Genomic DNA, 24,602 nt, shown 5'->3' with positions numbered 1-24,602 from the left:
GTTCATGGTTTAAGACATTAAAAGCTGCTTTCACCATGTTTAACTCACATTCAAGGACTTATTGCCTCTACAACTGTGCTACATTTTAATGTTTTTGTGAGGCTAAATTTTTCAGTAGCATTTAGTCACATATAAGTCTTTGGCAAATGGTAAAAAACACAATTGAATAGCCCTCCCTCCGCTCTCTCCTCAACTGTTATCTCCTCGCTCCCATCCTCGGAACAGTTCTCCTTAATGCCTACTGAGGAAGCCTCCTCTATCCTGATGTCCTCACTCGCCTCTTCTTTGGACACTCTCTGTCCCCCAATCTCACTACCGGCGCGATCATCTCCCCCCCCTCCCTGGCTGTCTGAACCTCTGCGAACCAACAGATCATTGTTGCGAGCGTCAGAGAGAAAATGGAAGAAATCGGGACAGCACGAGGACCTTGCTCACTACCACCTCCTCCTCTCTGACTTCACCTCAACTGTTTCGGCAGCTAAATCTGCCTTCTACCTGGCAAAGATCAACTCTTCTGCCTCCAACCCCAGGAAACTCTTCTCCATGTTCTCTTCCCTCCTCACCCCTCCTACCCCTCTCCCTCCCTCCTCCCTTACTGCCGATGACTTTGCAACTTACTTTACCAAGAAAGTAAATGACATCAGCTCCTCATTCACGCCTATTCCCTCCCAGAAGACATCTCCCCCAACTCTCAACTCGGATGGTCTTACCAGCTTTAGCCCCCTCACCTCTGAAGACGTTCACGCACTTGTTACATCTAACCGTGCCACCACCTGCTCCCTTTACCCGATTCCCTCCTCTCTTCTCCAGGACATCTCACACGACATCTTGCCATTCCTCACCACCCTGATCAACTCCTCCCTCACCTCAGGTGTCATTCCAGCGGATTTTAAGACAGCTACCGTGAAGCCTCTCCTGAAAAAACCCACCCTTGACGCTACTGACATCCAAAGCTACAGACCTGTATCTCTTCTTTCATTCCTCTCTAAAACCTTGGAACGTGCTGCCTACAACAAACTGTCATCCTATCTCTTGCGGAAGAACCTCCTAGACCCTAACCAATCAGGATTCAGGACTGCCCACTCCACTGAGACGGCCCTCCTCACGGTGACCGAGTCCCTGCGAGACGCCAAAACATCATCCAACTCCTCCGTTCTCATTCTCCTTGACCTATCTGCTGCATTCGACACAGTCAACCACCAAATTCTTCTCTCCACTCTGGCTTAACTTGGCATAACCGACTCTGCTCTCACCTGGTTTACATCATACCTGACAAACCGCACCTTTCAGGTCACATGGAATGGCTCTATGTCCAAACCCTGCTCTCTGGACACGGGTGTCCCTCAAGGCTCAGTATTAGGACCGCTTCTGTTCTCACTATACACCAGATCACTAGGTTCTGTTATCACATCGCATGGATTCTCCTACCATTGCTACGCTGATGACACCCAGCTGTTCCTCTCTTTTCCCCCGTCCTCTGACGCTCACATTGCAACTCGCATCTCGGACTGTCTGGCTGACATCTCTGTCTGGACAACTGCACATCACCTCAAGCTTAACCTGAATAAAAACGAACTCCTTTTCATCCCAGGGAAAGACTGCCCTCGCATGGACCTGTCGGTCACTGTTGAGGGCATCACAGTATTTCCTTCCTCAACTGCGAGGAACCTGGGTGTAATCCTCGATGACCAACTATCCTGCACCCCCAACATCACTGCTGTGGCCCGATCCTGCAGATTTGCCCTCTACAATATCCGCAGGATTCGGACCTTCCTCACAAAGGATGCAACGCAGCTCTTGGGTCCAAGCACTGGTCATCTCCCGCCTTGACTACTGCAACTCTCTCCTGGCCGGACTCCCGGCCTATGCGATTAAACCATTGCAGCGTATCCAGAACGCTGCAGCACGCCTTATCTTCAATCTACCCAAATTCTCCCACGTGACCCCCCTCCTCCGTGACCTCCACTGGCTCCCTGTTGCAGCACGCATCCAATTCAAGACGATGACACTGGCCTTCAGGGCCATCAATGGAACGGCACCTGCCTACCTTCAAACACTGGTCAAACCTCATGCACCGAAGCGAGCACTTCGCTCCTCTACTTCAGCTGGCCGGCTGGTACCACCATCGCTGAAATCAAACAAATGTCGCTCAGCAAAGTCCAGACTCTTCTCTGTTCTGGTGCCTCAGTGGTGGAACGAACTCCCGACTAATGTCAGGACAGCAGAGTCATTTGCCATCTTACGAAAAAGGCTCAAGACTCACCTGTTCAGACTTCACCTCGACTCTACATAGCATGACCCACTAACACCCTCCCTCGACACCCCCCCCCCCGCAAAAAACAAAAAAAAACTTACCTATAGCACTCAGATCGTAGCACTGTTGCTCTTGAAGTACTACTTTACTCAGATGAGGACCTAACACTTGTTCTATTTTTAGCTCTTACTGCATCGGCAATGATACGTCGTGGTTTCTTTGTTTCCTTCTTTTGACAAATGTACTTATTGTAAGTCGCTTTGGACAAAAGCGTCTGCTAAATGACCTAAATGTAAATGTAAATGTGTTTACTTCCATTTTTTAGCCTTAATATCTGTGAAACTAATCATCTGAGAGAGACCATATTTTGTAGAATGTTTAAGCTAACACCAGAGATAGAGGCAGAAGTGATAGAAGTCTTTTATCTGCAAAAATGGGGGCTCAGCCACTCTTCAAATGTACTACTTTATTTGAACAAGCCACATTTTAAGTACCTACCATACTAGGTTATCATTGAGCTACACCCCCAAGATTCAATGTCTGGAGGCTATTAGTAACAGATATACACTGTAGAAATTTTGAAGGCCACAGGTGAGATAGTTTTCCAGATATTTCCAGAAATAACAAAAAATGGAGCAGTCTAAGTTGGGAGGGGCCATTTGCATCCCCCCCTCTAATTGACAGTATTAAACTGGCCCAGAATGAGGACACGTTCACACTACACCTTTCCTGGAAAGTAGACGAGAGCAGGCGGAGCAGCAAGAGGCGGAGCCTAAAAACTGCTCCAGTCGGACAGTTTCCATCGGCCTTCAAGATTTGACAGGAAGTCACAGATAAAGTTACATCCTGTTAGAAGCGATCTGTAGGCGATCTGTTTGTGACCACATTCGCATTTCTTTATATTTGTTCATAAATATTTGTGGAAATCATAATAATAATAATTTAGTAATCCCTCAGGAAGTTATACAGCTGCAGTTATAAAAGAGAGGAGAGAAAGAGTCAAATAACTATAAAAATATAAAGTATAAAATAATACCACTATATATGTATGAAAATAATGTATGAATATAAAACACTATACAGTATAGTTGTGTATCATAGTATCATAGTGCAAGTAAAGTTTGACAGTTACCGGTATACTGTATTAAATTTGAATCTGGTGGGTTTTTTTCATGTCTGCCTCTTAAAGCACACCGTAGGGTAATTGCTCGTTTTGATAAGGTCTGTATAAATAACCTATTTTATTGTCGTTAGTATGATTATGGTTGTTATTATCAACCACATGAGATATGTTTGTTAAAAGATTTAACTTTAATTGCACAACATGTGACTAACAGCCCACGATCTAGCGTCAAATATTAGACTCACACAGGAAATCTGCATTTTCTTCTAAACGTGGTGTTTGTTGTTAAAACTAAGAGCCAATCAGCTCTTAGATGAGGCGAGAGCCAGGCGTTTCCTATCATGTCCCGGGGCTTGCAGTCTGTTGAGAGCAACTGCGGCACCTGGCTCTAAAAACTACGGCCGCCTTGATTTCGTGGGATTATCTTTGCCCATGTGTGCATGACGTCAGAGCAAGTCGGGATCAAACTTACCGGCATGCATTGTGCGGCGATCGCCAGCGAACAATTCTGCACAGGCCTGGCTCATCTGCAACGAGCCTATTGACTTGACATGGGCTTGCGTCACATTTGCCGAAATGAATTGTGGGTCCGCACCGTTGCGTTGAAAAAAATCAACTTTTCGGGCACCGACGGATCTGTCAGCCAGCCACGCCTTCCCTCGTCCGGCAACGTACGTATGTAGTGTGAACGCAGCCTTGCTGTCTGCGGATTACTATAACAGCAGTGTTGCTGCTGATGGCCGTACCGTCACCTGTTTTAATGTCAGTTCCATGATTGGAACTGACATCTGAAATTGAAATATGACCGATGTCCAGTCCACCCCTGTTCCGCCCTGTTGGAGCGGCGGAGGAAAAGTTTTCTGTCCCGGATCAAACTTGACCAGATTTTCACAAGCAAGCTGGATATCAAAAAGTGCTTGGCAATCATAAACCAGTAGAGAGTTGACATTTTTCGTGACGGACCAGCACAAACACAATCAAGACTGACATCACTTCCCTGTTAATTTATAAGGGACATAGACGATATTTTTGTACTTAATGTGAATAAAATAAAATTCATATAAATATATTAGCTTTCAATAATATACACTTTGTTTAGCTTTTATATTGAAACCGTAAGTTGTCACATTTGGATCCTTCCGCTAACTTTGTAAAGTTCGACGTTGCATTTACCGTGAATGTGAGTATATGGGTGCATTGCAATTTTAGTGTCGGCTGATTTGACCACGGAGATTTAAAGTCCCAGTCGGCAAGTCCAGCGGATCGAGGGCACTCTGTCAGATTTTGAATGTTTACAACTCTCATACTCCTCCCCCATGACCACGAGCTCATTCCCGATGACTCTGTGCCCTTTGAAATCCCTTAGATCACGCAACCTTTGAAACGCGGGTCGATGTTTTATCACAGGCACCATCGCAATCTTTCTTTTTTTCCCTATTTTCCACTGGTGTTTTCTTTTCCTTGGTTGTTTTGGACCTCTTGTTTTGGTTTTTAACGAGGAATTAGAAGCTTGTTGCTACTTCCCTCCTGTGATAGTGGAACGACCCGAGGGGGGAGGGGCTCTGTGTGTGCACGAACACAGCCCTGCGTGCTGCTGATTGGACAGGATGATCTGGGCCGCTGTCGATCTTTGCAAAACAAACAACAGGCTCTAGTGCACGGAGAGGAACGCTTTTTTCTAAAACCGGATGATTTATGTTGTTCTATCGGAGCATAGTGTCGTCTTCAGTGAATATGATAAAAAAAAATGTAGCCGACTGGGACTTTAAGTGTCGACTGGCTTGACCAGTTTAAAGGACCAGGACAGTGTTATTAACGTCCGACTAAGATAGAACAGGTGAAAGGGGACTCTCCCGCTGAAGTTCAGTCTCAAAGCATTATAAAGAAACTCTTACTTCACATCAGAAACAGCGTCCAGACGTCCAGACCCGCTGCATCCCGACGGCTCAACAGGAGAAGCTGGTAGCTTTGTGATTCATTGTGTGTTATATAGAGGTCGCAACTAACGGATTTGTATGCACGTCATCAAATTCCTTCACTGAAATGGCCGCCGAAAGCCAAGTATCTTATTATTCACTTACTCCTTTTCTAAGGTCTACTTGTTAATCCACTGCTCACGAAGGACGTATGGTTTAAAATAGCATCTGTGACGGAGCCTGAACTCAGTAAACACAGGATGTAGAAGCAGCCTATCAGGCGAAAGTGTGCTTCTTCTTCTCTTGATTTACAGCAGACTAGACGCCTTGCAGCACATTGCTGCCCCTCACTGGTCGATACTAGCCTGCAACTCATCGGCTTTCCATCTAGTTCGACATAGAGGCCTACTGTATACATTTGTAAATCATTTTCAATGATACAAAGTACAAGGCTTTCTGGCTTTTGAGTCCTTGCAATGTTGCAAATAAGATTTCATTATATTTTTGTTTGGCTTCTTTCTGGTCCACTTGAATGTATCAATGTAAACTTTTCCAGATAAAATAAGAAGATTTAAAATGAAAATATTATTTATGTCAATGTTTTTTTTCAAATAATAATATACAATATCTCTTTTTGTAAACAAATCCTAATTCCACCATACAACGGCATATCAATTTAATGTTTGACTTCAATCCAAAAATAGTTTAGATAAATACATGAATTTAATATAAAATCGTTTCTTCGCCATTATTACAAAATATATAGGGCCCAGAAATTGTATTTCTATATTTTAAGAGTGTTTGTTGGATAAATTACATGTATAATTTTAAACACATTTTTTAATATCATTTTTGGAACAAGGGGTTGTGTCACGCCATGGTGAGGGGTGTCTCGTCATGGGTTTCTTGTCTTGTTAATTTCCTGGTTTATTTTGAAAAGTAACTCTCCTCTCGTTTCAGGTCATTTGTGTTTCCGGTCTGACGTCTCCCCTGATCCCTGATTGTTTCCACCTGTTGCCCATTATCCTCATGTGCCTTATAGTCTGCGTCTCCCTTTGTCCTGTGCCCGAGTATATCGTTTGTATATGTATCTCCAGTCCTGTTTTCGTCCACAGCCCACGCTAGTGATGGTGAGATGAAGCCTCATGAAACATCGAAGCCTCCCAGCCAGATGAACCACGAAAGTGGTTTGACCCCAAATCTTCAAATAAGTACGCTAGGGACACCTAGTGGTGAATGAAATTATGAAGAAAGTAAAAGAGTTTCCAGTCAACCTAACATGTCTGCCACCTGATCTGTTGTTTGTCATTGTTTTGTCATAGTTTTTTTTAGTGATGGCGAGATGAAGCCTCATGAGGCATCGAACCACTTGAGCCAATTGGTTCGAGAAAGGGTTCATTTCTCGAAGCTTCATGTGCACATGAAACCACCTACTGGCCAAGTGTATAATCACAGGCAGCTGTATCTGAACCACATAGAAACGAGTAAGGAGCGGACATCCAGCAGGATGCTTGGCGCAGGATGGTCTCCCATCGGGACAGGAACAGGCGACAAGTGGACCCCCCGCAGCATGCGTGGCTCAGGCATCGGACGGTTCCCCGTCGGGACAGGAACAGGCAACAAGCAGGATGCGTGTAATGGGTGTCAGGACAGGAACAGAAAAAGGTGAACCCCTGGCAGGATGTGTGGCGCAGGCGTCGGACCCCCCCGTCAGGACAGCAGACGGGAGGACCCCAGTCTGGACTGGTGACAGACAGACCTTCGTCTGGACCGGTGACAGACAGACCTTCGTCTGGACCGGTGACGGACGGACCCCGTCGGGACTGGTGACAGACGGACCTCCGTCAGGACTGGTGACGGATGGACCTCCGTCGGGACTGGTGACGGATGGACCTCTGTTGGGACTAGTGACGGACGGACCTCCGCTGGGACTGGTGACGGACAGACCCCCGTGGGGACTGGTGGCAGACAGACCCCCGACAGGATGCTTGGAGCGTGCGTCGGACAGTCCCCTGTCGGAACAGGAACTGGCGATGAACGGGCCCCTGGCAGACTGCTTGAGGCAGGTGACGGACAGACCTCGGTCAGGACCGGTGCTGACAGACCTCGGAACAGCATCGGGGAGGCTCGCCTCCTCGAGCCTTGCCTTCTCCTTCCAGCCAGTGGCAGGCTAGCCAGCTGGATGCTCCTTGGCCCTCCCACGGCCAGGCAAGTCCCCCGAAACGAGTTAAGACAGGAACTGGAAGGCTGCTTAACTGGGGAGGGTGATGGCCGGGAATCAGGGGCTGAGACAAAGTCCTTAAAAGATGTGACGTAGTGAAGACCATGGTGACAGGCCGCCTGTGGATTTAACGAGCTTAAAGCATAGGTCCGAAGAAGATAAACGCTGGGAGTTACAAGGCCGCATATGCATCGACATGTTTATGATGCACAGAAACTTCACTTGCGGTTGAAGAGTCAATATGCGAGACAAGCAAAAGTTCACCTTTGGTAGTTGTTTTGATGCAGCGACCTAATCAGATTTCCAACGCTCATTGCACACGTCACGTGGCTCACGTGTCCATAGACAAGAGGCCGGCTGCACAGTTGGACGCCTCACTAGTTCCGCAAAGCCGGGTTGCTATCTAAACGCAGACGTTAGGCCGCAAGCAAAGTTCTATCTAAACACAACGGTTCGCGGCATATTTTCACTCACCTTCCCACCATTACGGCGGAACCGTCTGTCTAAAAGAGGCTAATGAGACACAGCTGGGAGACAAAAAAGGAGGGAAAACAAGACAGGAAGCAAAGCACATGACAACACAAGACAGAAGGACTACAAGATAAAACAGGAAACCAAAACTACAAAATAAAACAGGAAGTCAACCATTTAAAAACACAGATCATGACATTTTTGCTTGACTTCATTTTTCCAGACTAAAGAAGTTAGAGGAGTTTTTCCCCTTCTTTAATCCAACAAGCTACACAATAAAAGAGACAACGAGATAGTTCCTGATCTCCGGTTAGACAGTCTTCCATCAAGAGGTCAGTGTCATGATTATGATCAAACCATAGCGCAAGACGCCTCACCCTAATTGCTCCTGACGAGCTGGCTGTCGCCCTGCGTGGTTGACTCCGCCGTCGGTGTGTGAATGTGTGCGTGAATGGGTCAGTCATTACTGTAAAGCGCTTTGGATAAAAGCGCTATATAAATGAGGACCATTTACCATAGCTGAATTTGTTTCAAAAGTAAGTTTGACTGATTATTGGAGGCTAAAATATCCCACTAAACGACAATATATCTGGTTTAATGCATCCAATAATGGGCAATGTTCATGGATAGATTTTTGACTGATCTCAAACAATTTGGTCAATGATGTTTCTGCGTGTGAAATCTCAGCATCAACTTAAACTGATCACTAGTATCCCTTTTGTGGTTAAATACATTATCAGGGAACCCGTTAAACAATATCATTACACCAGCCGAGTGTGATGTTCCATGACTAAAGTAAACTGACTTCCCCATTGCAGTTTCCAAAATGTTGTATCAGCCTCAACTGAATGAGTCTTGCAAGAAAACAGAATTAGCTTTATGTTCCTTACAGAAAAGAAAAGTGGCCTTACGTTTTCCGTTATTTTTTAACCCCCTAACATTAAAGAGATAAAAGACAACTTTTAACTGGTTAATACTCTCCCAAGTATGCACAAAAGTAACAATGAGCAGGAATGAGTAACTTAATTCTTAACATACATGTGTAGTGAAACAACCCTCAAAATACCTGAACAAGAGGAGAAACGTTGTATTTCAGCAAACCTGTCAGGAACAAATGCAACTAAATTATGCTGGTTTATTCAGGGTCCACTCTTCGGTTGTCAATCAGTGCGTATCCTTCCTTCAGGAATGCTGTCTGTCCCTTTCTCCTCGCCTCCTGGACCAGGTTCCGGTCTTCTTTGGAGTCTTCACAGAAACACATCTCGCTGCAGACTCTTGCATCTCTTACCTCTTCCAGACCTCATCCGAACAGTTCAGAGTTGGATTATGACAGCCCTCGGTGTGTTTGTAGTAGCAGCGCTTCCCTTTTTTCTCCGGCAGTGGACAGTATTCACCGTCTCCCGCAGCCGATCCACAGCTCCAACTTTTGTCTTCTCCATCCTTTTCTGGGAGACTGGTCAGCCTCAGATTCCATCTTCTTTTGTTGCGGGCTTGATTCTCACATGAATTTCTCAGTGAGATGTTTTCTTTCTGAAAATCACTGAGTTTTTTCTAAAGGACAGCAATGTCTTCCTTATTCTGTTTGACTGCTGTTGTGTTGGCTTCAATGCATTTTTTATCCATCTTTTGGGTCAAAATCTATACTGTGTGAAGAATCGCTGTGCCGGTACTGTCCGCCCCCTCTTTTTTGTTGTTGTTGTCATTTTTTGGGGATTGAGGCTTTTTAGAGGCGAATGGGTCCAATTTATCTTCTGTTCTTTTGATGACTTTTCATCCACTTCAATTTCTCCAAAATTGCCATCATCACACGCCTCATGGTGAGCTACCAGGTCAAAGTCTAGGTCCGTCATCCGTCCGATATAACAAATATATATATATATATATTAAGCCCTGTGATAGACTGGCGACCTGTCCAGGGTGTACCCCGCCTTCGCCCAATTTTAAATGGAGCCTGCAGAAATGTTACCACTCAATCCGCGATCTTGAAAACCTTGGGCCGCAAATTTTAGAGCCAGGCGCTGCAGTTGCTCTCAATCAACAGCAAGGCCTGGGCATGATGGGAAATCATCTAAGAGCTGATTGGCTCTTAGTTACAACAACAAACACCACGTTTAGTATAAAATGCAAGTTTCCTGTGTGAGTCTAATATTTAACGCTAGATAGTGGGCTGTTAGTCTCCATCCATCCATTGTCTACTGCTTATCCTATAAGCTTATCCTATTATTCAGGGTCTTAATTCACACCTACGGGCAATTAAGAGTAATCAATTAACCTATCCCCATCCTGCATGTCTTTGGACTGTGGGAGGAAGCCAGAGAACCCGGAGAAAACCCACGCTCACACGGGGAGAACATGAAAACTCCACACAGAAGGAACCCAGGCCTGACCCGGAAATCCAAAGCGGGACCCTCTCGCTGTGAGGCGACAGTGCTACCCACTACACCACCGTGCAGCCCTGCTGTTAGTCTCATGTTGTGCAATAAAAGTTCAATCTGTTAACAAACATATCTCATGTGGTTGATAACAATCATAATCATTATAACGACAGTAATAGAGGTTATTTATACAGACCTTATCAAAACAAGCAATTAGCCAACAGTGTGCTTTAAGAGGCGGACATAAAAAAAAAAAACAGATACACATTTAAAACATATATATACATAACGGTCAAACTTTACTTATGTGCACTATGATACTATGATACACTACTATACTGTATAGTGTTTTATATTCATACATTATGTTCATACATATATAGTGGTATTATTTTATACTTTATATTTTTATACTTATTTGACTGTTTCTTTCCTGACTCTTATGAAGCAACTGCAGCTGTAAAACTTCCCGAGGGATTACTAAATTATTCTGATTTCCACAGATATGTATGAACAAATATAAATAAATGCGAATATGGTCACAAACTACAGATAGCCTACAGATCGCGTCTAACAGGATGTAACTTTTTCTATGACCTTCTGTCAAATCTTCGAAGGCTGATGGAAACTGGAGCGCAGTTTTAGGCTCCGCCTCCTGCTGCTCCGCCTGCTCTCGTCTACTTTCCAGGCGAGGCGCAGTTCATCTCGAACGAGCCTAATCATTTCAATAGAAAAGGTTATATCCGCCCTTTCCGGTCATGTGACTTGTTGGATCGTTTTGGGACCGCGCGTCCTTCAGTTCTTTGGCGCGTATCTGTAGACTGGGACCTAACCGGCTGGCAACAGATATATTTTACTGCTCCAGATACGCATAGAAGTGAGGAAAATGTCCGACTGGACCAGAGGCAGACGGCGTGATTCTCACGACAGTGAACACGACAATAGGTAACGTGACGTTTTGTTTTGTCATGTCAATGTGACGGTTTCATCCTCTTAAAACAGCGTTATTACGAGCGCCCATTGTGTCTTTGTCCACTACACAGGAAGCACTGTGTTAAGTTAGCTAGAATTCTGGTTAAGCAGGCAACTTACTCGGGATAACTTGCCAGTTTACGAACGTGACATAGCATATTTGCTGGAACTGTTATTGTATGAATAGATGTACTAAAGCGAACACTGTAACATTATCTGTTCATGTAACAATACAGGTCCGCCTTCCTCTTTCCTGTGCTAGCTTGTGCGATTAGCTTTACCCTGTGTCGGACGTTAGCACGTTAGCCTTGAAGTAGCATTAACGTTAGCAAGTTATACGCGTTTGGGTTGCGTTTCGTAACTCTGTGACGTTAATAACGATAGCACCGTCCCCTGCTCGGTGGTTGGTGGCGTGTGAAGAGGTGATGGGCACGAGGCGGTAAACGCTCGCCTCGAGCTGGAACCCACGTTGACAGGAGGACGATACGTAGCACGAGCAGTTGCTTGGGAGACGGCGGTCTTTTTGCTCACTGTAATGTTAGTTCCACATATCAACTAAATGATCTGCCTGATGACTATCAGTCCACTGTGTTCCCAGCCCACTGAGGTGATAGGCTTCTGCCACTCAACAGGCTCGTACTTTAACGGATGAATGAATAGACGGTCAGAACATATGTGAATGGAAGCAGCGTTATGATGGCGGGAGAAGCTTCCGAATCCAAACTAAGGCTTTCTATCTTACGACACAACAGAAAGCTGATTTAAGCACGGCTCCAAGTGTGTGAATATTTTTTATCAGCATAAGTTGTCTTGCTTTTCGGATCACAGAGGTAACTATCGCATTCTTTAAAAGACCGGCGATGTTTAAAAAGCCAGAAGCTCATTTAAGATAAGTAAGTGCTGTTATGACGACATGAACAACCACCTGGATGAAAAAATATCTTCACCCGTATTCCAAATCGCAACTCCCTTTCTTATGTCGATCATGTGAGCCGGATTGTTTGGATTGGGAAACATTAGCATAGTTACCATAGCTTGCTATAATTGATATTTCAAAACTACGCTGCATATAGCCTGCAAGCATTACTTTCTGTTGAGATGTATTGGTTTTGGACAGGATACAAATATTTATTCCTGTTTGTAAGGAAGACCTATTCAAATGGAGTTTAATTTGCTAGTATGCTTAAATAAAATGCTGTCTCATGTCTTTCGTCTGTAGGAGCTATGGCCCATCTCGGTGGTCCAACTGCAGGAAACGAGGGATCGATGGAAGCCTGCGGGCCAACAGAGAGACAGATGGGAAAGTTAGTAGTGAGCAAACCGGTGGGCACACTGACAGCAGCTACAGACACTCTGACCACAGACATGCTAGGTAAGAGTATCCTGCTACAATACCAGTACATAATACGATTACATTCCAAATCATTCTCAGAGTACAGACAACAAAGTGCACTTTAACATCCAACCAGATGTGCAAAAAGCAGGGCAAAGTATGTTCAAACGTATAGCTACATTAAAGCTGGGGTATGTAATGTTGGAAAGCCTCCCGTCAGCGAGTCCGTCCAAGCTGATTCTTCCGGCATCAGCGAGACGTGAAGGCTGTGCACTCGCGCTTAGGCGGGGAGGGCGGGTGCAGAACTAGACATGAAGGCATCTGATTGTTTTTTTACTCGGACCAATCCGCGTCCTTCGGTGCGAGGGACGAGTGCACAGCCTTCACGTCTCGCTGATGCCGGAAGAATCAGCTTGGACGGACTCACTGACGGAAGGGGGGGGGGACACTCTGTTGCTAGCTTTCCAACATTACATACCCCAGCTTTAAGTGCAAGATGAATATGCTTACTTTATACAGTGTGAGCAGTGTTAAAGGTTGTGCAGGCTTCAACGAGGTTACAGTTGATGGGAGGAAGCTGTGATTATCATTTGAGTGTACATTGTTATCTTTTCCAATTATTTTTAATCTCTTTATCCTTGCAATGTACTTAAAAGCAGGTTTTTACTGCAAAAATGTCAAACTGATTGAAGCACCAGCAAAATGTGGAACTTAGGATGTCTGACTGTTGACACTGTGGTAACGAGAACTTACGTTCCCCTCGGTGTGTGAATGCGTGTGCTTCCTCCTCAGTTTCACCACTCCAGAGATCACAGGCCCAGTGTCTCGCTGTAGTAGACAGGTTGACTGGGGAAGCCAGGTGGAGGATGATGAAATGAGGAAGGATGTACACAGAGACATGCAACGGTAACGGAACTCTGCTTCCATTTCGGTGGTTTATCTCCAATTTATTTAAATTGTGCTCTTATTTCATGCCAAACTTCACTGACTGTGTGCCCTCCCTTCAGTTATAGGAGGAGGATACTGGGTGCAGAGGTCGCTCAGAGAGAGAGAAAGACCTCCTCTGGCTCTTCGGGCAGGTATGTCACAGTTGCTCTCTCAGGTTGTCTCTACTTGACTGTTGCATCGGATCACAGGCCATTACATGTATGTTTGTCCATATTGAATTTACTCTTATTTTAAAGGAACTTAGGGCAGGATTTGTGAAAAAATAAACATTCACTTTAAGTCTTTTAATGCTAATGGATGATGAAGCGTTCAAAACCAAAAAGAATGAGACCACACACATATCTCCCCATTGCCTTGAACAAGGCTGTGTGCTGCATGATGTACTGCAATTCGTGGTCCGAATTTCCCGCGCAGTCCTGCGGACGTGATGTCAAATGACGCTGAATGCGCGTACTCGACGGCTTGGAGACCGGAAGAAGACAAGCGCGGTGGACTCAAGTACCGTATGTGTAGTGATGGACTCTGCTTCGGCCGGAAAACGACCCACCACCACACAAAGTCCACTAAAAAGTAATACCAAGAAGAAAACGAAGGTTTTATCAGCGGCAAGTCGTGAGTCCAAACGAAGTTATGACCAAAGCCGGGCTGGCACCCGGATGAACATTGGATATGCGTTCGACTCATGGAGATGCTGACATGGCTAATTTCCTAGTAACCAGGTAAGAATACATTACAGGTCATGTTTACGGCTTGATTTGAAAATCTTATGAGATCACAGAGGACTCGGAATGAGCTAAAGTGCAAAGTAGCGTTAGCTGCTAACGTAGCGTTAGCTGCTAACATGTAACTTAGTCCAACGCTGTGTAACACTGAATAATTACAGACTGCGCATTGTCCACGGTCCTTTAGTCTGAAACCAAATAGTTATAAATATGTCCCTTTATATATGGGACCGAAAGCCCAACTGTTATCCGGGAGGTGACGTTAGCAGCTGGCTGTAGCAACAGGCTAACGATTTGTTCGTGTCTGTGTAGTTATATTAGCCGCTAGCTACACACAGCGAGCCGGCTCCCCGGCTGCTTCGTGAGTGTAGGGGATAAAGCTATATCATACACACAGCACCGGCTCCCGTCTCGTTCCCGTCCCCGGGAAATACAGTATTTAGGGGGTACAGTAACGGTATTTACAGGCTGTGTGTTAGGGGCTATTGTTTTAACGTGTTGATGATACTGTTGTGATGTAGCTGAATAAAAGGCATTTAGAGCTAACCGTGAAGTGCACAATCGCATGTAAACAAGCTCAGAGAGAGAGCTTTTAGCATTTATTGTTTTTGACTTGTGTTGTACCTTCCACACAAGATTGCTCCAGACATTATACATTGCGTTGTATGTAAAGCAGAAGAAATTGTTTGTAAAAGTGAAGCGCACAATATTACCGAACGACTGAGACGCGTATTATTATTGTTGCAGGCAAACATTGTATGGCCATAGTTGTTCTGGCCAAAGAGAAAAGACACCAAGGTAGCAAAGTCACAGCCAGCTTGCTGACTCAGACTGTAACTTTTTAAAATATTGCTGTTTTCCAGCTACCAGAAGAAGCAAACTCCTGAAGCAGCTACTCAGGGAAGTAAGGAGATGAGAACATCAACACCCAGCAAGCGGACAGCTGCTAAAATCTCTCATCGATTATCACCAATCGAACCAGTGTCTGAGGGGTTAGTATGTTTTCAGGAATTTCAATCTTTTCAGAATATAGACAAAACATTGAAAAATATTATAATATAAAATAACATGAAGTGCTGACATGTATTTATCCACACTTCACGTTAGAACTGCGTGTTCTAACGCTACTGTTCTCTTCGCTCCATAAAGGCCTCAGCTACATGATCCAGAGATGTGAGCAAGAGAAGAGAGAAGACAAGACCGTCTTGTTTACCAGACATTTATTTTATTATAAACATATAAAAAATAAATACAAAATAAAACTATGTACATACTGCAAATTTGAAAAATACTTGGTTTTTCTGTAAACTTTGAAAATAAATATAAAAATATAGACTGTACATAAATGGTTTTTATTTTTCCCTTTTCCTTTCCCTCTGCCGCCTTTGCCTTTACCCCCTGGTCTTGCACTTTCCCATGACTCATCAGAGTCTGGGGCAGGCTGAGGCACATACTCCTCCTCTGAAGTTTCCTCCATGTGTGCCACTCCTTCCAGAGTCAATTCCAAATCCTGAAACAAAAACATTGAGAACAATAATAATAAGAATAACTTTAGTAATGCTCAAAGGGATGTTATGATTTTATTTGATGTTATTTTTATTCTGATTCAACTTAATATAATACCAGTTATGACATATTGACATTTCTGTTTTTCTTGTATTTACTTTGTTTTCATCAGTGCTATTCATACCATTTATATTGTCTTATAATGGAAATGGTTTCACAAATTATCTCAGTGACACTGGCACATAACACTTGGCTTGAGACATTGAATCATACTACTGCTGTTATATGATAATGACTGTACACTTATGTCAGCTTGTTAGCAAGCTTTATCCAATGTTATAAATATTAGCTATGTTGGTAATTACCACAGTCAGAAATTAGCTGCAGCCACAAAGCCAAATGCTCTTTAAATACCATAACGTTGGTGGCAGGCACATTAGCTTCACTCACCAGTCACAAAACAATGGTTATCTCTAGCTCGTTATTCACCGTGGCTGGTGAAGTTTGAACTTTAGCAACCATTTGGCCAGTGTAAGGTAAACGTACTTTACATTACAACTGTCATTTTGCTGAATGAATGCGCTAATGTTGTCAAACATCCTAAAGTTACACTAAAATAAACACTTGTTTACTTACTTCGTCGCTTGACATGATGCTGTTCGCAGATGTATGCTACCAACGTAGTTCCGCGGAGGCATGTGCGGAGGTCTTGTAGTAAACAGTCACGTGAACAGCGAGTAAATAAACAACCGTGTAACAGCATCAGCTGCACTGAAGAGTTCATGCGCGCTCCCGCGCCGGCTTGGCAGATGGCTGCAGTTACCCTAACGGCCGTCGTGTCGCTGTTGAGTCTTATTTCTTGATCCTGCCCTAAGTTCCTTTAAACTCATTACTATGTTTTGATCATACCACGTGTTTACTTCTCAAAAGTGGTGTTGAATTGTTTTTTCAATAAAACTTATTTTAAGATGTCATATCATACAGTTTACTACTTTTGCAGTATGTATACCACACCTGCTTTATGTGAATTTTCAGGGAAGTTTGCTCTTATGTAGAATTTTAATGGACTCTTATTTCTTATTTTATTGAAATGCCTCATCAGAATATCCTGACTTTCACTGAACGACACTTAGAGGTTGTCTGCTATCAATCAGAAGTGAAATTAGCGTGCACTATGTGCCATTTCTTTTCAAATCGAATCTGAATTCAGAGGGGCGTTGGATCATATGAGAATTTAAAGTCATTTTTAAGGTCTGATTGGTCTTTGGAAATGTATTCTTTATTGGAAGTTTCAGTAAATATTCTCCAATTAGAGTTTCACCTTTTTCTGAAATACAGTTTGCGGGCACTAATAATCGTTTTTGAGTTATCACATTTTAATGTATTATTTCCTATTTATCCATTCTGTTTCAATTATTTAACTTCTTTGTTTGTTTACCCGTGTCTTTGGTCATTCATTATTGACAGACTTATTGACTGACTGGAAAAAAAATTACAGGCTGGTTTGACAAAGTGTGTGGTATATTGTGACTCCTCCATAAATGATTGAACATACACTTACATATTTATGCACATATGTATGGTCTATGAATGACAAGGAATTAAATAGAATGGAACTACTGTATATGTCTTAATTTTGATTAATCAACCACACTTAAAATGGATTTCATAGAGCCCTAAATAGCTGGATGCATTCCATATAATGCATGGTGAGATATATATAGATGACAAATCAGTAAGCAGACATGCTTAGTTGGAGATGGATTTTGGTGTTTTTAATTACTGGGAAACACTGGTGTGTGTGTGTATATATGTATAAAAGTTTAACCTGTCTGCTGCAGCTGTGACTCAAGAGAGGGAGAAAACATTGAGACGGATGAGGCTGTGTTGCTACGGCGACAGAAACAGATCAACTATGGCAAGAACACACTGGCCTATGACCGATATATCAAAGAAGTTCCGAAGTAGGTTTATTCAAACATACACACACCCTCAATCAAGACATCACTGCAACTATATATTGAATAATAATGTTTTGGAAAGTTTTTCACTATTTTTTGCATTTTTATTATTAGAATTATATGATTGATATTGTTATTTTTATGTGTAAACCTACATGGTTATAAAACATAATCTGTTTCCATATCGTTTTTTTTTTTTTCTAGACACATGCGTCAGCCAGGTGTTCACCCAAAGACTCCCAATAAGTTCAGGAAGTACAGCCGTCGCTCCTGGGACCAGCAGATCAAACTGTGGAAGGTCAAACTGCATGCCTGGGACCCCCCAACGGAGGATGGCCAAGACAAAGTCCTTGATAACATGTAAGAAGACATTTAGCCTTCAGCAAAGACACACAGACTGAATCGTGTACATGTCCTGTAGTCTCAACGAGGTGTTGGTCATGTCTGTTCTTCTAGTGAGGAGTTGGGTCTTGGTGATGTAATGGACATTGAGCTGGACTTCCCAACCTTGCCAGACTCCCATAATGCCCCAACGACACACAGCATTTCACTGGACGTGAGTTTGATTCAGTCACTTATGTTTCGTAGAATTCTAGCAAATCTGAATAATTTCAAGACATTTACATTGTAGCTGAAATTATAATCAATGTTAATGGAAAAATGTAGTTAGATTTAATTTGATCGGTCCATGATTTCCTGACAATTTGCAACAATCCCCCAGGCTGTTTTCAGGAAAGAACTAACCTGACCTGTAACGATTTGAGGAAAGTATCTAATTACAATTTTCTAAAGGAAAACGCCATTTGAATTGTGATTTAGCTGATATATATATATATATATATATATATATATATATATATATATTTACTAGTATGGGCTTAAGTATCACTGTAACTGGACTTTTTTGTCATGCACTCATCGTGTAATTGCCTGTGGTGTAGGGCTGAACGATTTATCGTTTTCTGACCGAAATTGCGATTTCAGACAACGCGACCATGTGATCGCCAAAGCTGCGGTTTTTGCACGCTAACCAATCAGTATTAACCTGCTCCGTATTTGTAATTAGTCAGAAATTACTTCAACTGGACCAGAAGCGGAGTTAGGGGATTTAATCGCCAAGAAAAACAGCACGTCCGTCATTTGGGAGTATTTCGGGTTTGAGGCTGCAGACGTGCACCAGAAACAGGTACTGTGCAAAACCTGTCGCGCTAAAGTTGCAACATCCAGCGGAAACACCCAATATATACCGGTGATATAATCTCCCGCGAGAGGGTGCATTTCACGGCAGGGGCGCTGATTACGGCACAACACTGGCACTTGAAAAATCACCACAGTCATTTGCATGACGCAGTGTTTCCCCCACGTTCGCTGCAATAAAAATCCGTTATAAATTTTTTTTTTTTTTTTTTTTTTTTTTTTTTTTACGTAGCTCCTTTTAGAAAATGTACAGCGCGTAACGTCGGGTGGCAGTTGTTGGCAGTAGGCTACCCTACACGGTTGCAAAGTTACATTGATTCTAGCAGTAGCGAGTGAAGCGGAAGATCGAAGAAAGAAGGAAAGAGTGAGACAGACAGAGAGAGAGAGAGAGAGAGAGAGAAAGTAAGTTGCTAAAATGTGTCGCTACATGACCACCAGTGTTAAAAACCCTCTGAGCCCAATCATTTTATTGTATCTATAAACCGCAACCTCCGTGCCGTTTTTCCTCTAGTATTGTGTGTGTGTGTGTGTAGGCCTATGTGTGTGTGTGCGTGTTGTCGCTCTTTTTGGGATCACTCATAGCCTTTACAGGAGCTTATATCCAGTCAGGAATTTATAGCCTAGGTATTTTCGGGAACTTTGAAAAATGAATCCATACTGTTGGATCCGATTTTGTTCTTTATTGCCATATAAAATCCGTTTTCATCGCGTATTTTAGTTAGGGATTTATGCTAACCGCCTGTAAGCATGTGGTCATTAGCATAAATGCAGGGAAAAAACCTAAGGACTTCTTAAAAGATCATGAATAGTTTCTATTATGTATAACTTATATTTATTTTATAATTTTCTCATCACTTTTTGACTCCCAAGACTAAGAAGAAGTGTTTTAAGCAATAACAAGCTTAATCAATTTGCCTTTTTTGTGTCATATCAATAAATAATTGTGAGATATTATTTGCTTTTTTTTTTTACACTGTCTAATTGATAATTTCCTACATTCAAACGACATCACTGCAGCACACATATTCTGATAGTCCAGGTTGTGACCCAAATAAATGATAGCTTGACAGCTATGCATTATAAGGGTGATGAATGCAATCTTAATAAGAGAATAAATCCAGGCGAACCAAAACATCTCAAAAATGGCTTAGGGCTCAGAGGTTAAAAGGCTGGTACAACACACAGTAATACACAGGACTGTTTGAATAGGATTTAAGTGCATATTCTCCTCTCAAAGTGCACCAGATTCATGCATTCCAATGTAAAGGGTACAAAAAAATTAACGCCGGGGGGGCATGCCCCCGGACCTCCCTAGAGGGTTCGGGGACCACACCACCGCTGCTGAAAAATATCCTGCGGGAAACACTGTGACGCGTGCATGACGAAAAAGTCAGGTAAAAAGTCTGGTGACTATGATGATCAGGCCCACTGTAGCAAACAGACTACAATTACAGCATCTTTTGCCAGTGTAACTCCGTACGATAAGAGCAGCGGAAGACACCGGAAAGACGGATTTAAAAACCTCCTCCGCACGCTGGACAGATACACGATTCCCTCCCGCACCGACTTCTAACAGGTTGCCGTCCCACAGCTATACGCAGAGTGTAAAGAAAAAGTGGTAACCAATAAATTAATGACCCACCTATTTTAATATCTGACATATTTTTTAGAAGGGTCATTTTATTTCAATAACAGTTTTTGTATTTGATTTACAATAAAAGTATTACAGTTAAGGATTTTTGCACATTTTAAGACGGTCAAAGATGGCTCTTTTAGTTCATTTGTAATAACTGCCATTGGTCAAGGACTTTAAAGAATGAATATGCATGTTTCTTGTTCTTGTAAATTCATTTGGAAGCAATTTTTAACTTTAGTCCTTGCATTAGAGTAATAGCATTCAATGTTTTAATGTTACTGTACATTGTGAATATTGCACTGAAGCTTGATTTGAAGGAAATCGTGAATCAAATCGAAATCGCAATATCTGTCAGAAAAATTGCAATTAGATCTTTTCCCAAAATCGTTCAGCCCTACTGTGGTGCTTCAAGTGCTGATATATGTTTGTTGTGTTGCCTCGCGCTGTTGCAACTCTAACATGGCATCTCAAAGTCGGCACATATTCTATATCTAGTAAACACTCAACTTCTTCATCAGAGCATATGAGTGCGAGCGGGCAGCGCAATACGAAGTGAATTTTGGACAGAGCACAGAGCGACATTTTTATTCTAAAAGGACCGGTCCAGTTCCTCTCTGGTACCGCTCACACCACAATTCTGAAGCCCAAGCCCGACCCAGAATCTATCTGTGTCCTACACAGTCATCAACTGTAGTTTCATTAATTTCATTTTTTAAATCGGTTCAATAGCAGGGGAGCTGAGCGATAATAAGTGGGATGGCCTATCCATTAAAGTCTACAGCATATTAGGTAAGGTTAGCAGAGATGGGAGTAAGTCACACATATGCAAGTCTCAAGTCATTTTTGTGAGAGTCAAGTCAAGTCATAGCTTAGGTCAAGCAAGTCACAAGTCAAGTCATAGAAATATAATAAGCTGGAAGACAACCATCTTAAAACTTTAAGCCTACTGCAGCCTAAGTTTTATGTAGCCCTCCTTTGCACAAAAGGGCTAACAAATAGAGGAAGGGGATATAAGGCTAAAGAATAATTATAAATACTCACTAGGAACAGCAGGATCAGAATTACTAGGAACGAGTACAGGGCCAGGTGTACCAAACAATAATTACCAGACAGAGTCAACACAGTAGTTTATCTTTGGAAGCCAAACCACTTCATTTTATTTACAATTACAACAAACGTTAGATTAAAAATGGTGAAGTTAGCTAGAGACATTTCTTAATTTTCTTTGTGTAGTCAGAAATGGCAGATGAAATTTAGGGCTATTCAATAAGTTTTGAATGAGGGCCGGTTGATGGAAATGAAAATGAAAAATGATGAGCATCACATTAATAGCTACAGATACTGTAAAACACTAAGACATATGAGTGCATACATTGTCTTATTTGATCAAGTAAAATATAAGTTAAAAGGTTTGCTCAGCAGCTTAATAGTTCATAGAAATTCAGGTAGAAATAGGTTAACTCAGAGTTCCACAGCTCATCAAAAACAATTCTTATTTGATGTTGTTTTGAAGGAGCGCCGTCTCTGCGAGTAAGCACTTGACCTGCATCAGCGCATGTGAGCACGAGCGCAGCTGATTTTGGACGGAGACACACAGCCGCGTTTTACCGGTCCGGTACCGGTCCCGCTCACACCACGAGTCTGACGAGTGCAACAGCTTATCAAAATACAGTGTCAACGTTTCAAAGTAGAAAGAGACATTGTGGTGGTTCAAGGAGGCGGAACGGTCATCAGAACAACATCAAGCTCGTAAAGTACACGAAGAACTTAGCGGGGCTCGCGGTGAGGATTGTTGCGGAGCAAGACTACACTGCTGCACGGAGATGAGAGAGGGCAGCTCATAACGGCCACTATACGGCCAGCATTTTTTTGTTTTCTCCACTGAAAGGGCCATTAAATATTCCTTCGCAGGCCGGATTCCTGTGAAAAGTGGCACCGGTGCCTCCGGCGCACCTGCTGTGACAGCAGCAGAACCGGTAGCAGCGCCTCCTTCCATGCTTCAAACCCCGGCCGCTCTGCTGTTAGATGGGCGGGCGCATCACGTAGTAGATAGATTACCGGTTGCCAGGTTCGCCTTCATGCAACAGGAAACATCAAATTGATTTTTTTTTATTATTATTATTCACCAATTAACCAAGACAGCAATGACTTGTCGAGTCATTTCATGCAAGTCTAAGTCAAGTCTCAAGTCATGGATAGCAAGTCCAAGTCAAGTCTTTTCTCACTGTTGATCAAGCAAGTCACAAGTCCTCAATCTGGCGACTTAAGTCCGACTCGAGTCAAGTCACTAGACTCGAGTCCCCCATCTCTGAAGGTTAGGTTTCTTTATAAGTACCCGGGGCCGAGGAAGCACACCGTTAAGTACGGAACGGAGCATCACACTAGTCCAACAATCCGGACTTTAGGCTCCATCGTGCCTAGGCGCGGTACGGATGGCCTAGTGGGAGTGCCCTTAAGTGTCCCAGTGTTTGTGGTTCGGCTGAAGCCATTTTCCATACACCTGCCCGCTTTGTTGCTGGTGGGCATAAATACAGTTGCTTTGAGCCGTGATTGGTGCGTGTCACTTGTACACGAGGAGCAAGGCACTCCTGATTGGTTAGCAGGACTGAGTACGACTATCACAAATGGGGGAAAGCATGAACATCTGTCAGACAGAAACTGCAAATTTTGCGATTGCGTAATTGCAGTGTTCTAAATTGCAATTTTGATTAGAAAACTATGAATCATTCAGCACTAGTGTTCAGCTAATACACAGAGCCAGTCGTTAGAGCAAAGCGGGTCTGCTGAATATGCAAAAATCTAATCTGTGCATGGATTTGTGTACCTGATCTAGTATTTTAGGCTGTGTTGTTAATGGAGAAGCTCTATATTCTACATGCCAGTGTGTCCTGGCTTATATGGGAGTTTCTCAAAGCTACAATCCAGAGATAGCAGGTTTCTAGAATCTGTAGTGTTTAAATGTGAAACACAACAGGGGAACAACCAACATCAGCGTGAACTTTTTTTCTCATCTATTGTATCCCGTTTATGTTGAAAGCTTTAAAAATGTTTTAACCTTGATTGCTTTTGCTCTCTTGATCAGGGTGAAGACTGTTTGGGTACTCCCGTTAAAGTACAGAAGACTGAAAGCAAAGTGGAGCCTGACATGTCATAGTTAATAATGGAAAAGAAAATACATGCCCCCCTAACATATTTTGTTTATATTCTGTTTCCATTCATATCGGTGCTTCTTGATCCGTAGGTTGGGACCTTTCACAGACTACTAATCTGCTCAGGGAGTCTTCTTTTTAAGGCAAAATTTTACAGTTGCATGTTGAATCAAGCTTTGGTCTGTTTAAATGATTTTGGATTCAATGTACACCAAAACACTTGTAGCACTGATATGTACGTGGCCTGTTAGAGCAGACATCTTGGCTTCTTTATGTGTAAAAATCACATCCTGCTTCAACTTGCTCAATAGAATGCAAGAATACATAGAAACTGAGTGAACTCAAAATGTTCTTTCAATCATTTAAAGGAGACAAACTAAAGTATTTTCCTTTTTAATGATCCATATTGACTGGGTTGATTCCCCAAGTATGTACAGTTTTAGATACTCGTGAGCATTACTTCAGTTACAATGGGCTGTGATTTGTTTTTATAGTGGTTGTTTTTTAATACAAATGTTGCTGTGTTCATTGCTGATTCCTTCATGGTGAAGACTTTCAAATAATAATAAAAAACAACTTAAATGTGTCATTGTCTTGCATGAGCAGAACTATTAAAGCATTGTTCCTCATCCAGGACTGACTGACTGACTGATAGTTAGTTGGTAAAGGAACCATATTAGCTGCTGAGTTGATTCAGTGTCGGCTTTGTTCACTCATTGTCAGATTTGATCAAAGTGAGATTGTAAAATGGTATACTAGGATCCTCTAAGTGACTGAAATATTTATTTATGTCTCCAGTTGGTAAAGTTACCTCACAC

At 42.8% G+C, this 24,602-nt stretch overlaps 2 protein-coding genes and 1 long non-coding RNA gene across 8 annotated transcripts in view; 2 read left to right on the top strand and 1 right to left on the bottom strand.

Moving 5' to 3' along the window:
- Positions 1–5,585, bottom strand: part of ccdc142 (coiled-coil domain containing 142) — a 119,557-nt gene extending 113,972 nt beyond the window's left edge. For 2 of the 5 annotated variants that reach the window (XM_084009534.1, XM_084009533.1), the window contains exon 1: positions 5,273–5,583. The gene's annotated coding sequence lies outside the window, so the exon portion shown is untranslated. Of the gene's footprint in view, positions 1–5,272 lie in introns of all 5 variants that reach the window. The other 3 variants (XM_084009532.1, XM_084009531.1, XM_084009535.1) reach the window with 3 other exon arrangements.
- Positions 5,586–11,139: 5,554 nt separating this feature from the next.
- Positions 11,140–24,370, top strand: slbp (stem-loop histone mRNA binding protein). 2 transcript variants are annotated; one of them, XM_084009579.1, is made up of 8 exons: positions 11,140–11,305; positions 12,552–12,704; positions 13,458–13,571; positions 13,679–13,744; positions 17,683–17,805; positions 18,007–18,162; positions 18,259–18,358; positions 23,718–24,370. In XM_084009579.1, the coding sequence occupies exons 1-8, from the start codon at positions 11,247–11,249 to the stop codon at positions 23,787–23,789; spliced, it is 843 nt and encodes a 280-aa protein (XP_083865705.1). In that variant the 5' UTR covers positions 11,140–11,246; the 3' UTR covers positions 23,790–24,370. The 2 variants fall into 2 exon arrangements, with proteins under 2 accessions (XP_083865705.1, XP_083865704.1); XM_084009578.1 differs by having other exon boundaries at positions 11,146–11,305; positions 13,673–13,744.
- On the top strand, positions 14,066–15,657 carry LOC311013483. Its single transcript, XR_014597137.1, has 3 exons — positions 14,066–14,332; positions 15,199–15,327; positions 15,485–15,657. It is a non-coding gene; the product is annotated as an uncharacterized lncRNA (long non-coding RNA).
- Positions 24,371–24,602: the final 232 nt, after the last annotated feature.

This window comes from Eutrigla gurnardus, assembly GCF_963514095.1.
Source record: "Eutrigla gurnardus genome assembly, chromosome: 5".
NCBI lineage: Eukaryota > Metazoa > Chordata > Actinopteri > Perciformes > Triglidae > Eutrigla > Eutrigla gurnardus.
Note: the sequence above shows the minus strand (reverse complement) of the source record. Positions and strands in the feature narration are given on the sequence as shown.

Bases quoted from the DNA above. Each gene is read 5' to 3' on its own strand.
- slbp (XM_084009578.1), top strand. From the start codon at position 11,247: ATGTCCGACTGGACCAGAGGCAGACGGCGTGATTCTCACGACAGTGAA. The intron at 17,806-18,006 runs GTAGGTTTATTC...TTTTTTTTCTAG, and splicing joins TATATCAAAGAAGTTCCGAA to ACACATGCGTCAGCCAGGTG. The intron at 18,163-18,258 runs GTAAGAAGACAT...CTGTTCTTCTAG, and splicing joins GACAAAGTCCTTGATAACAT to TGAGGAGTTGGGTCTTGGTG.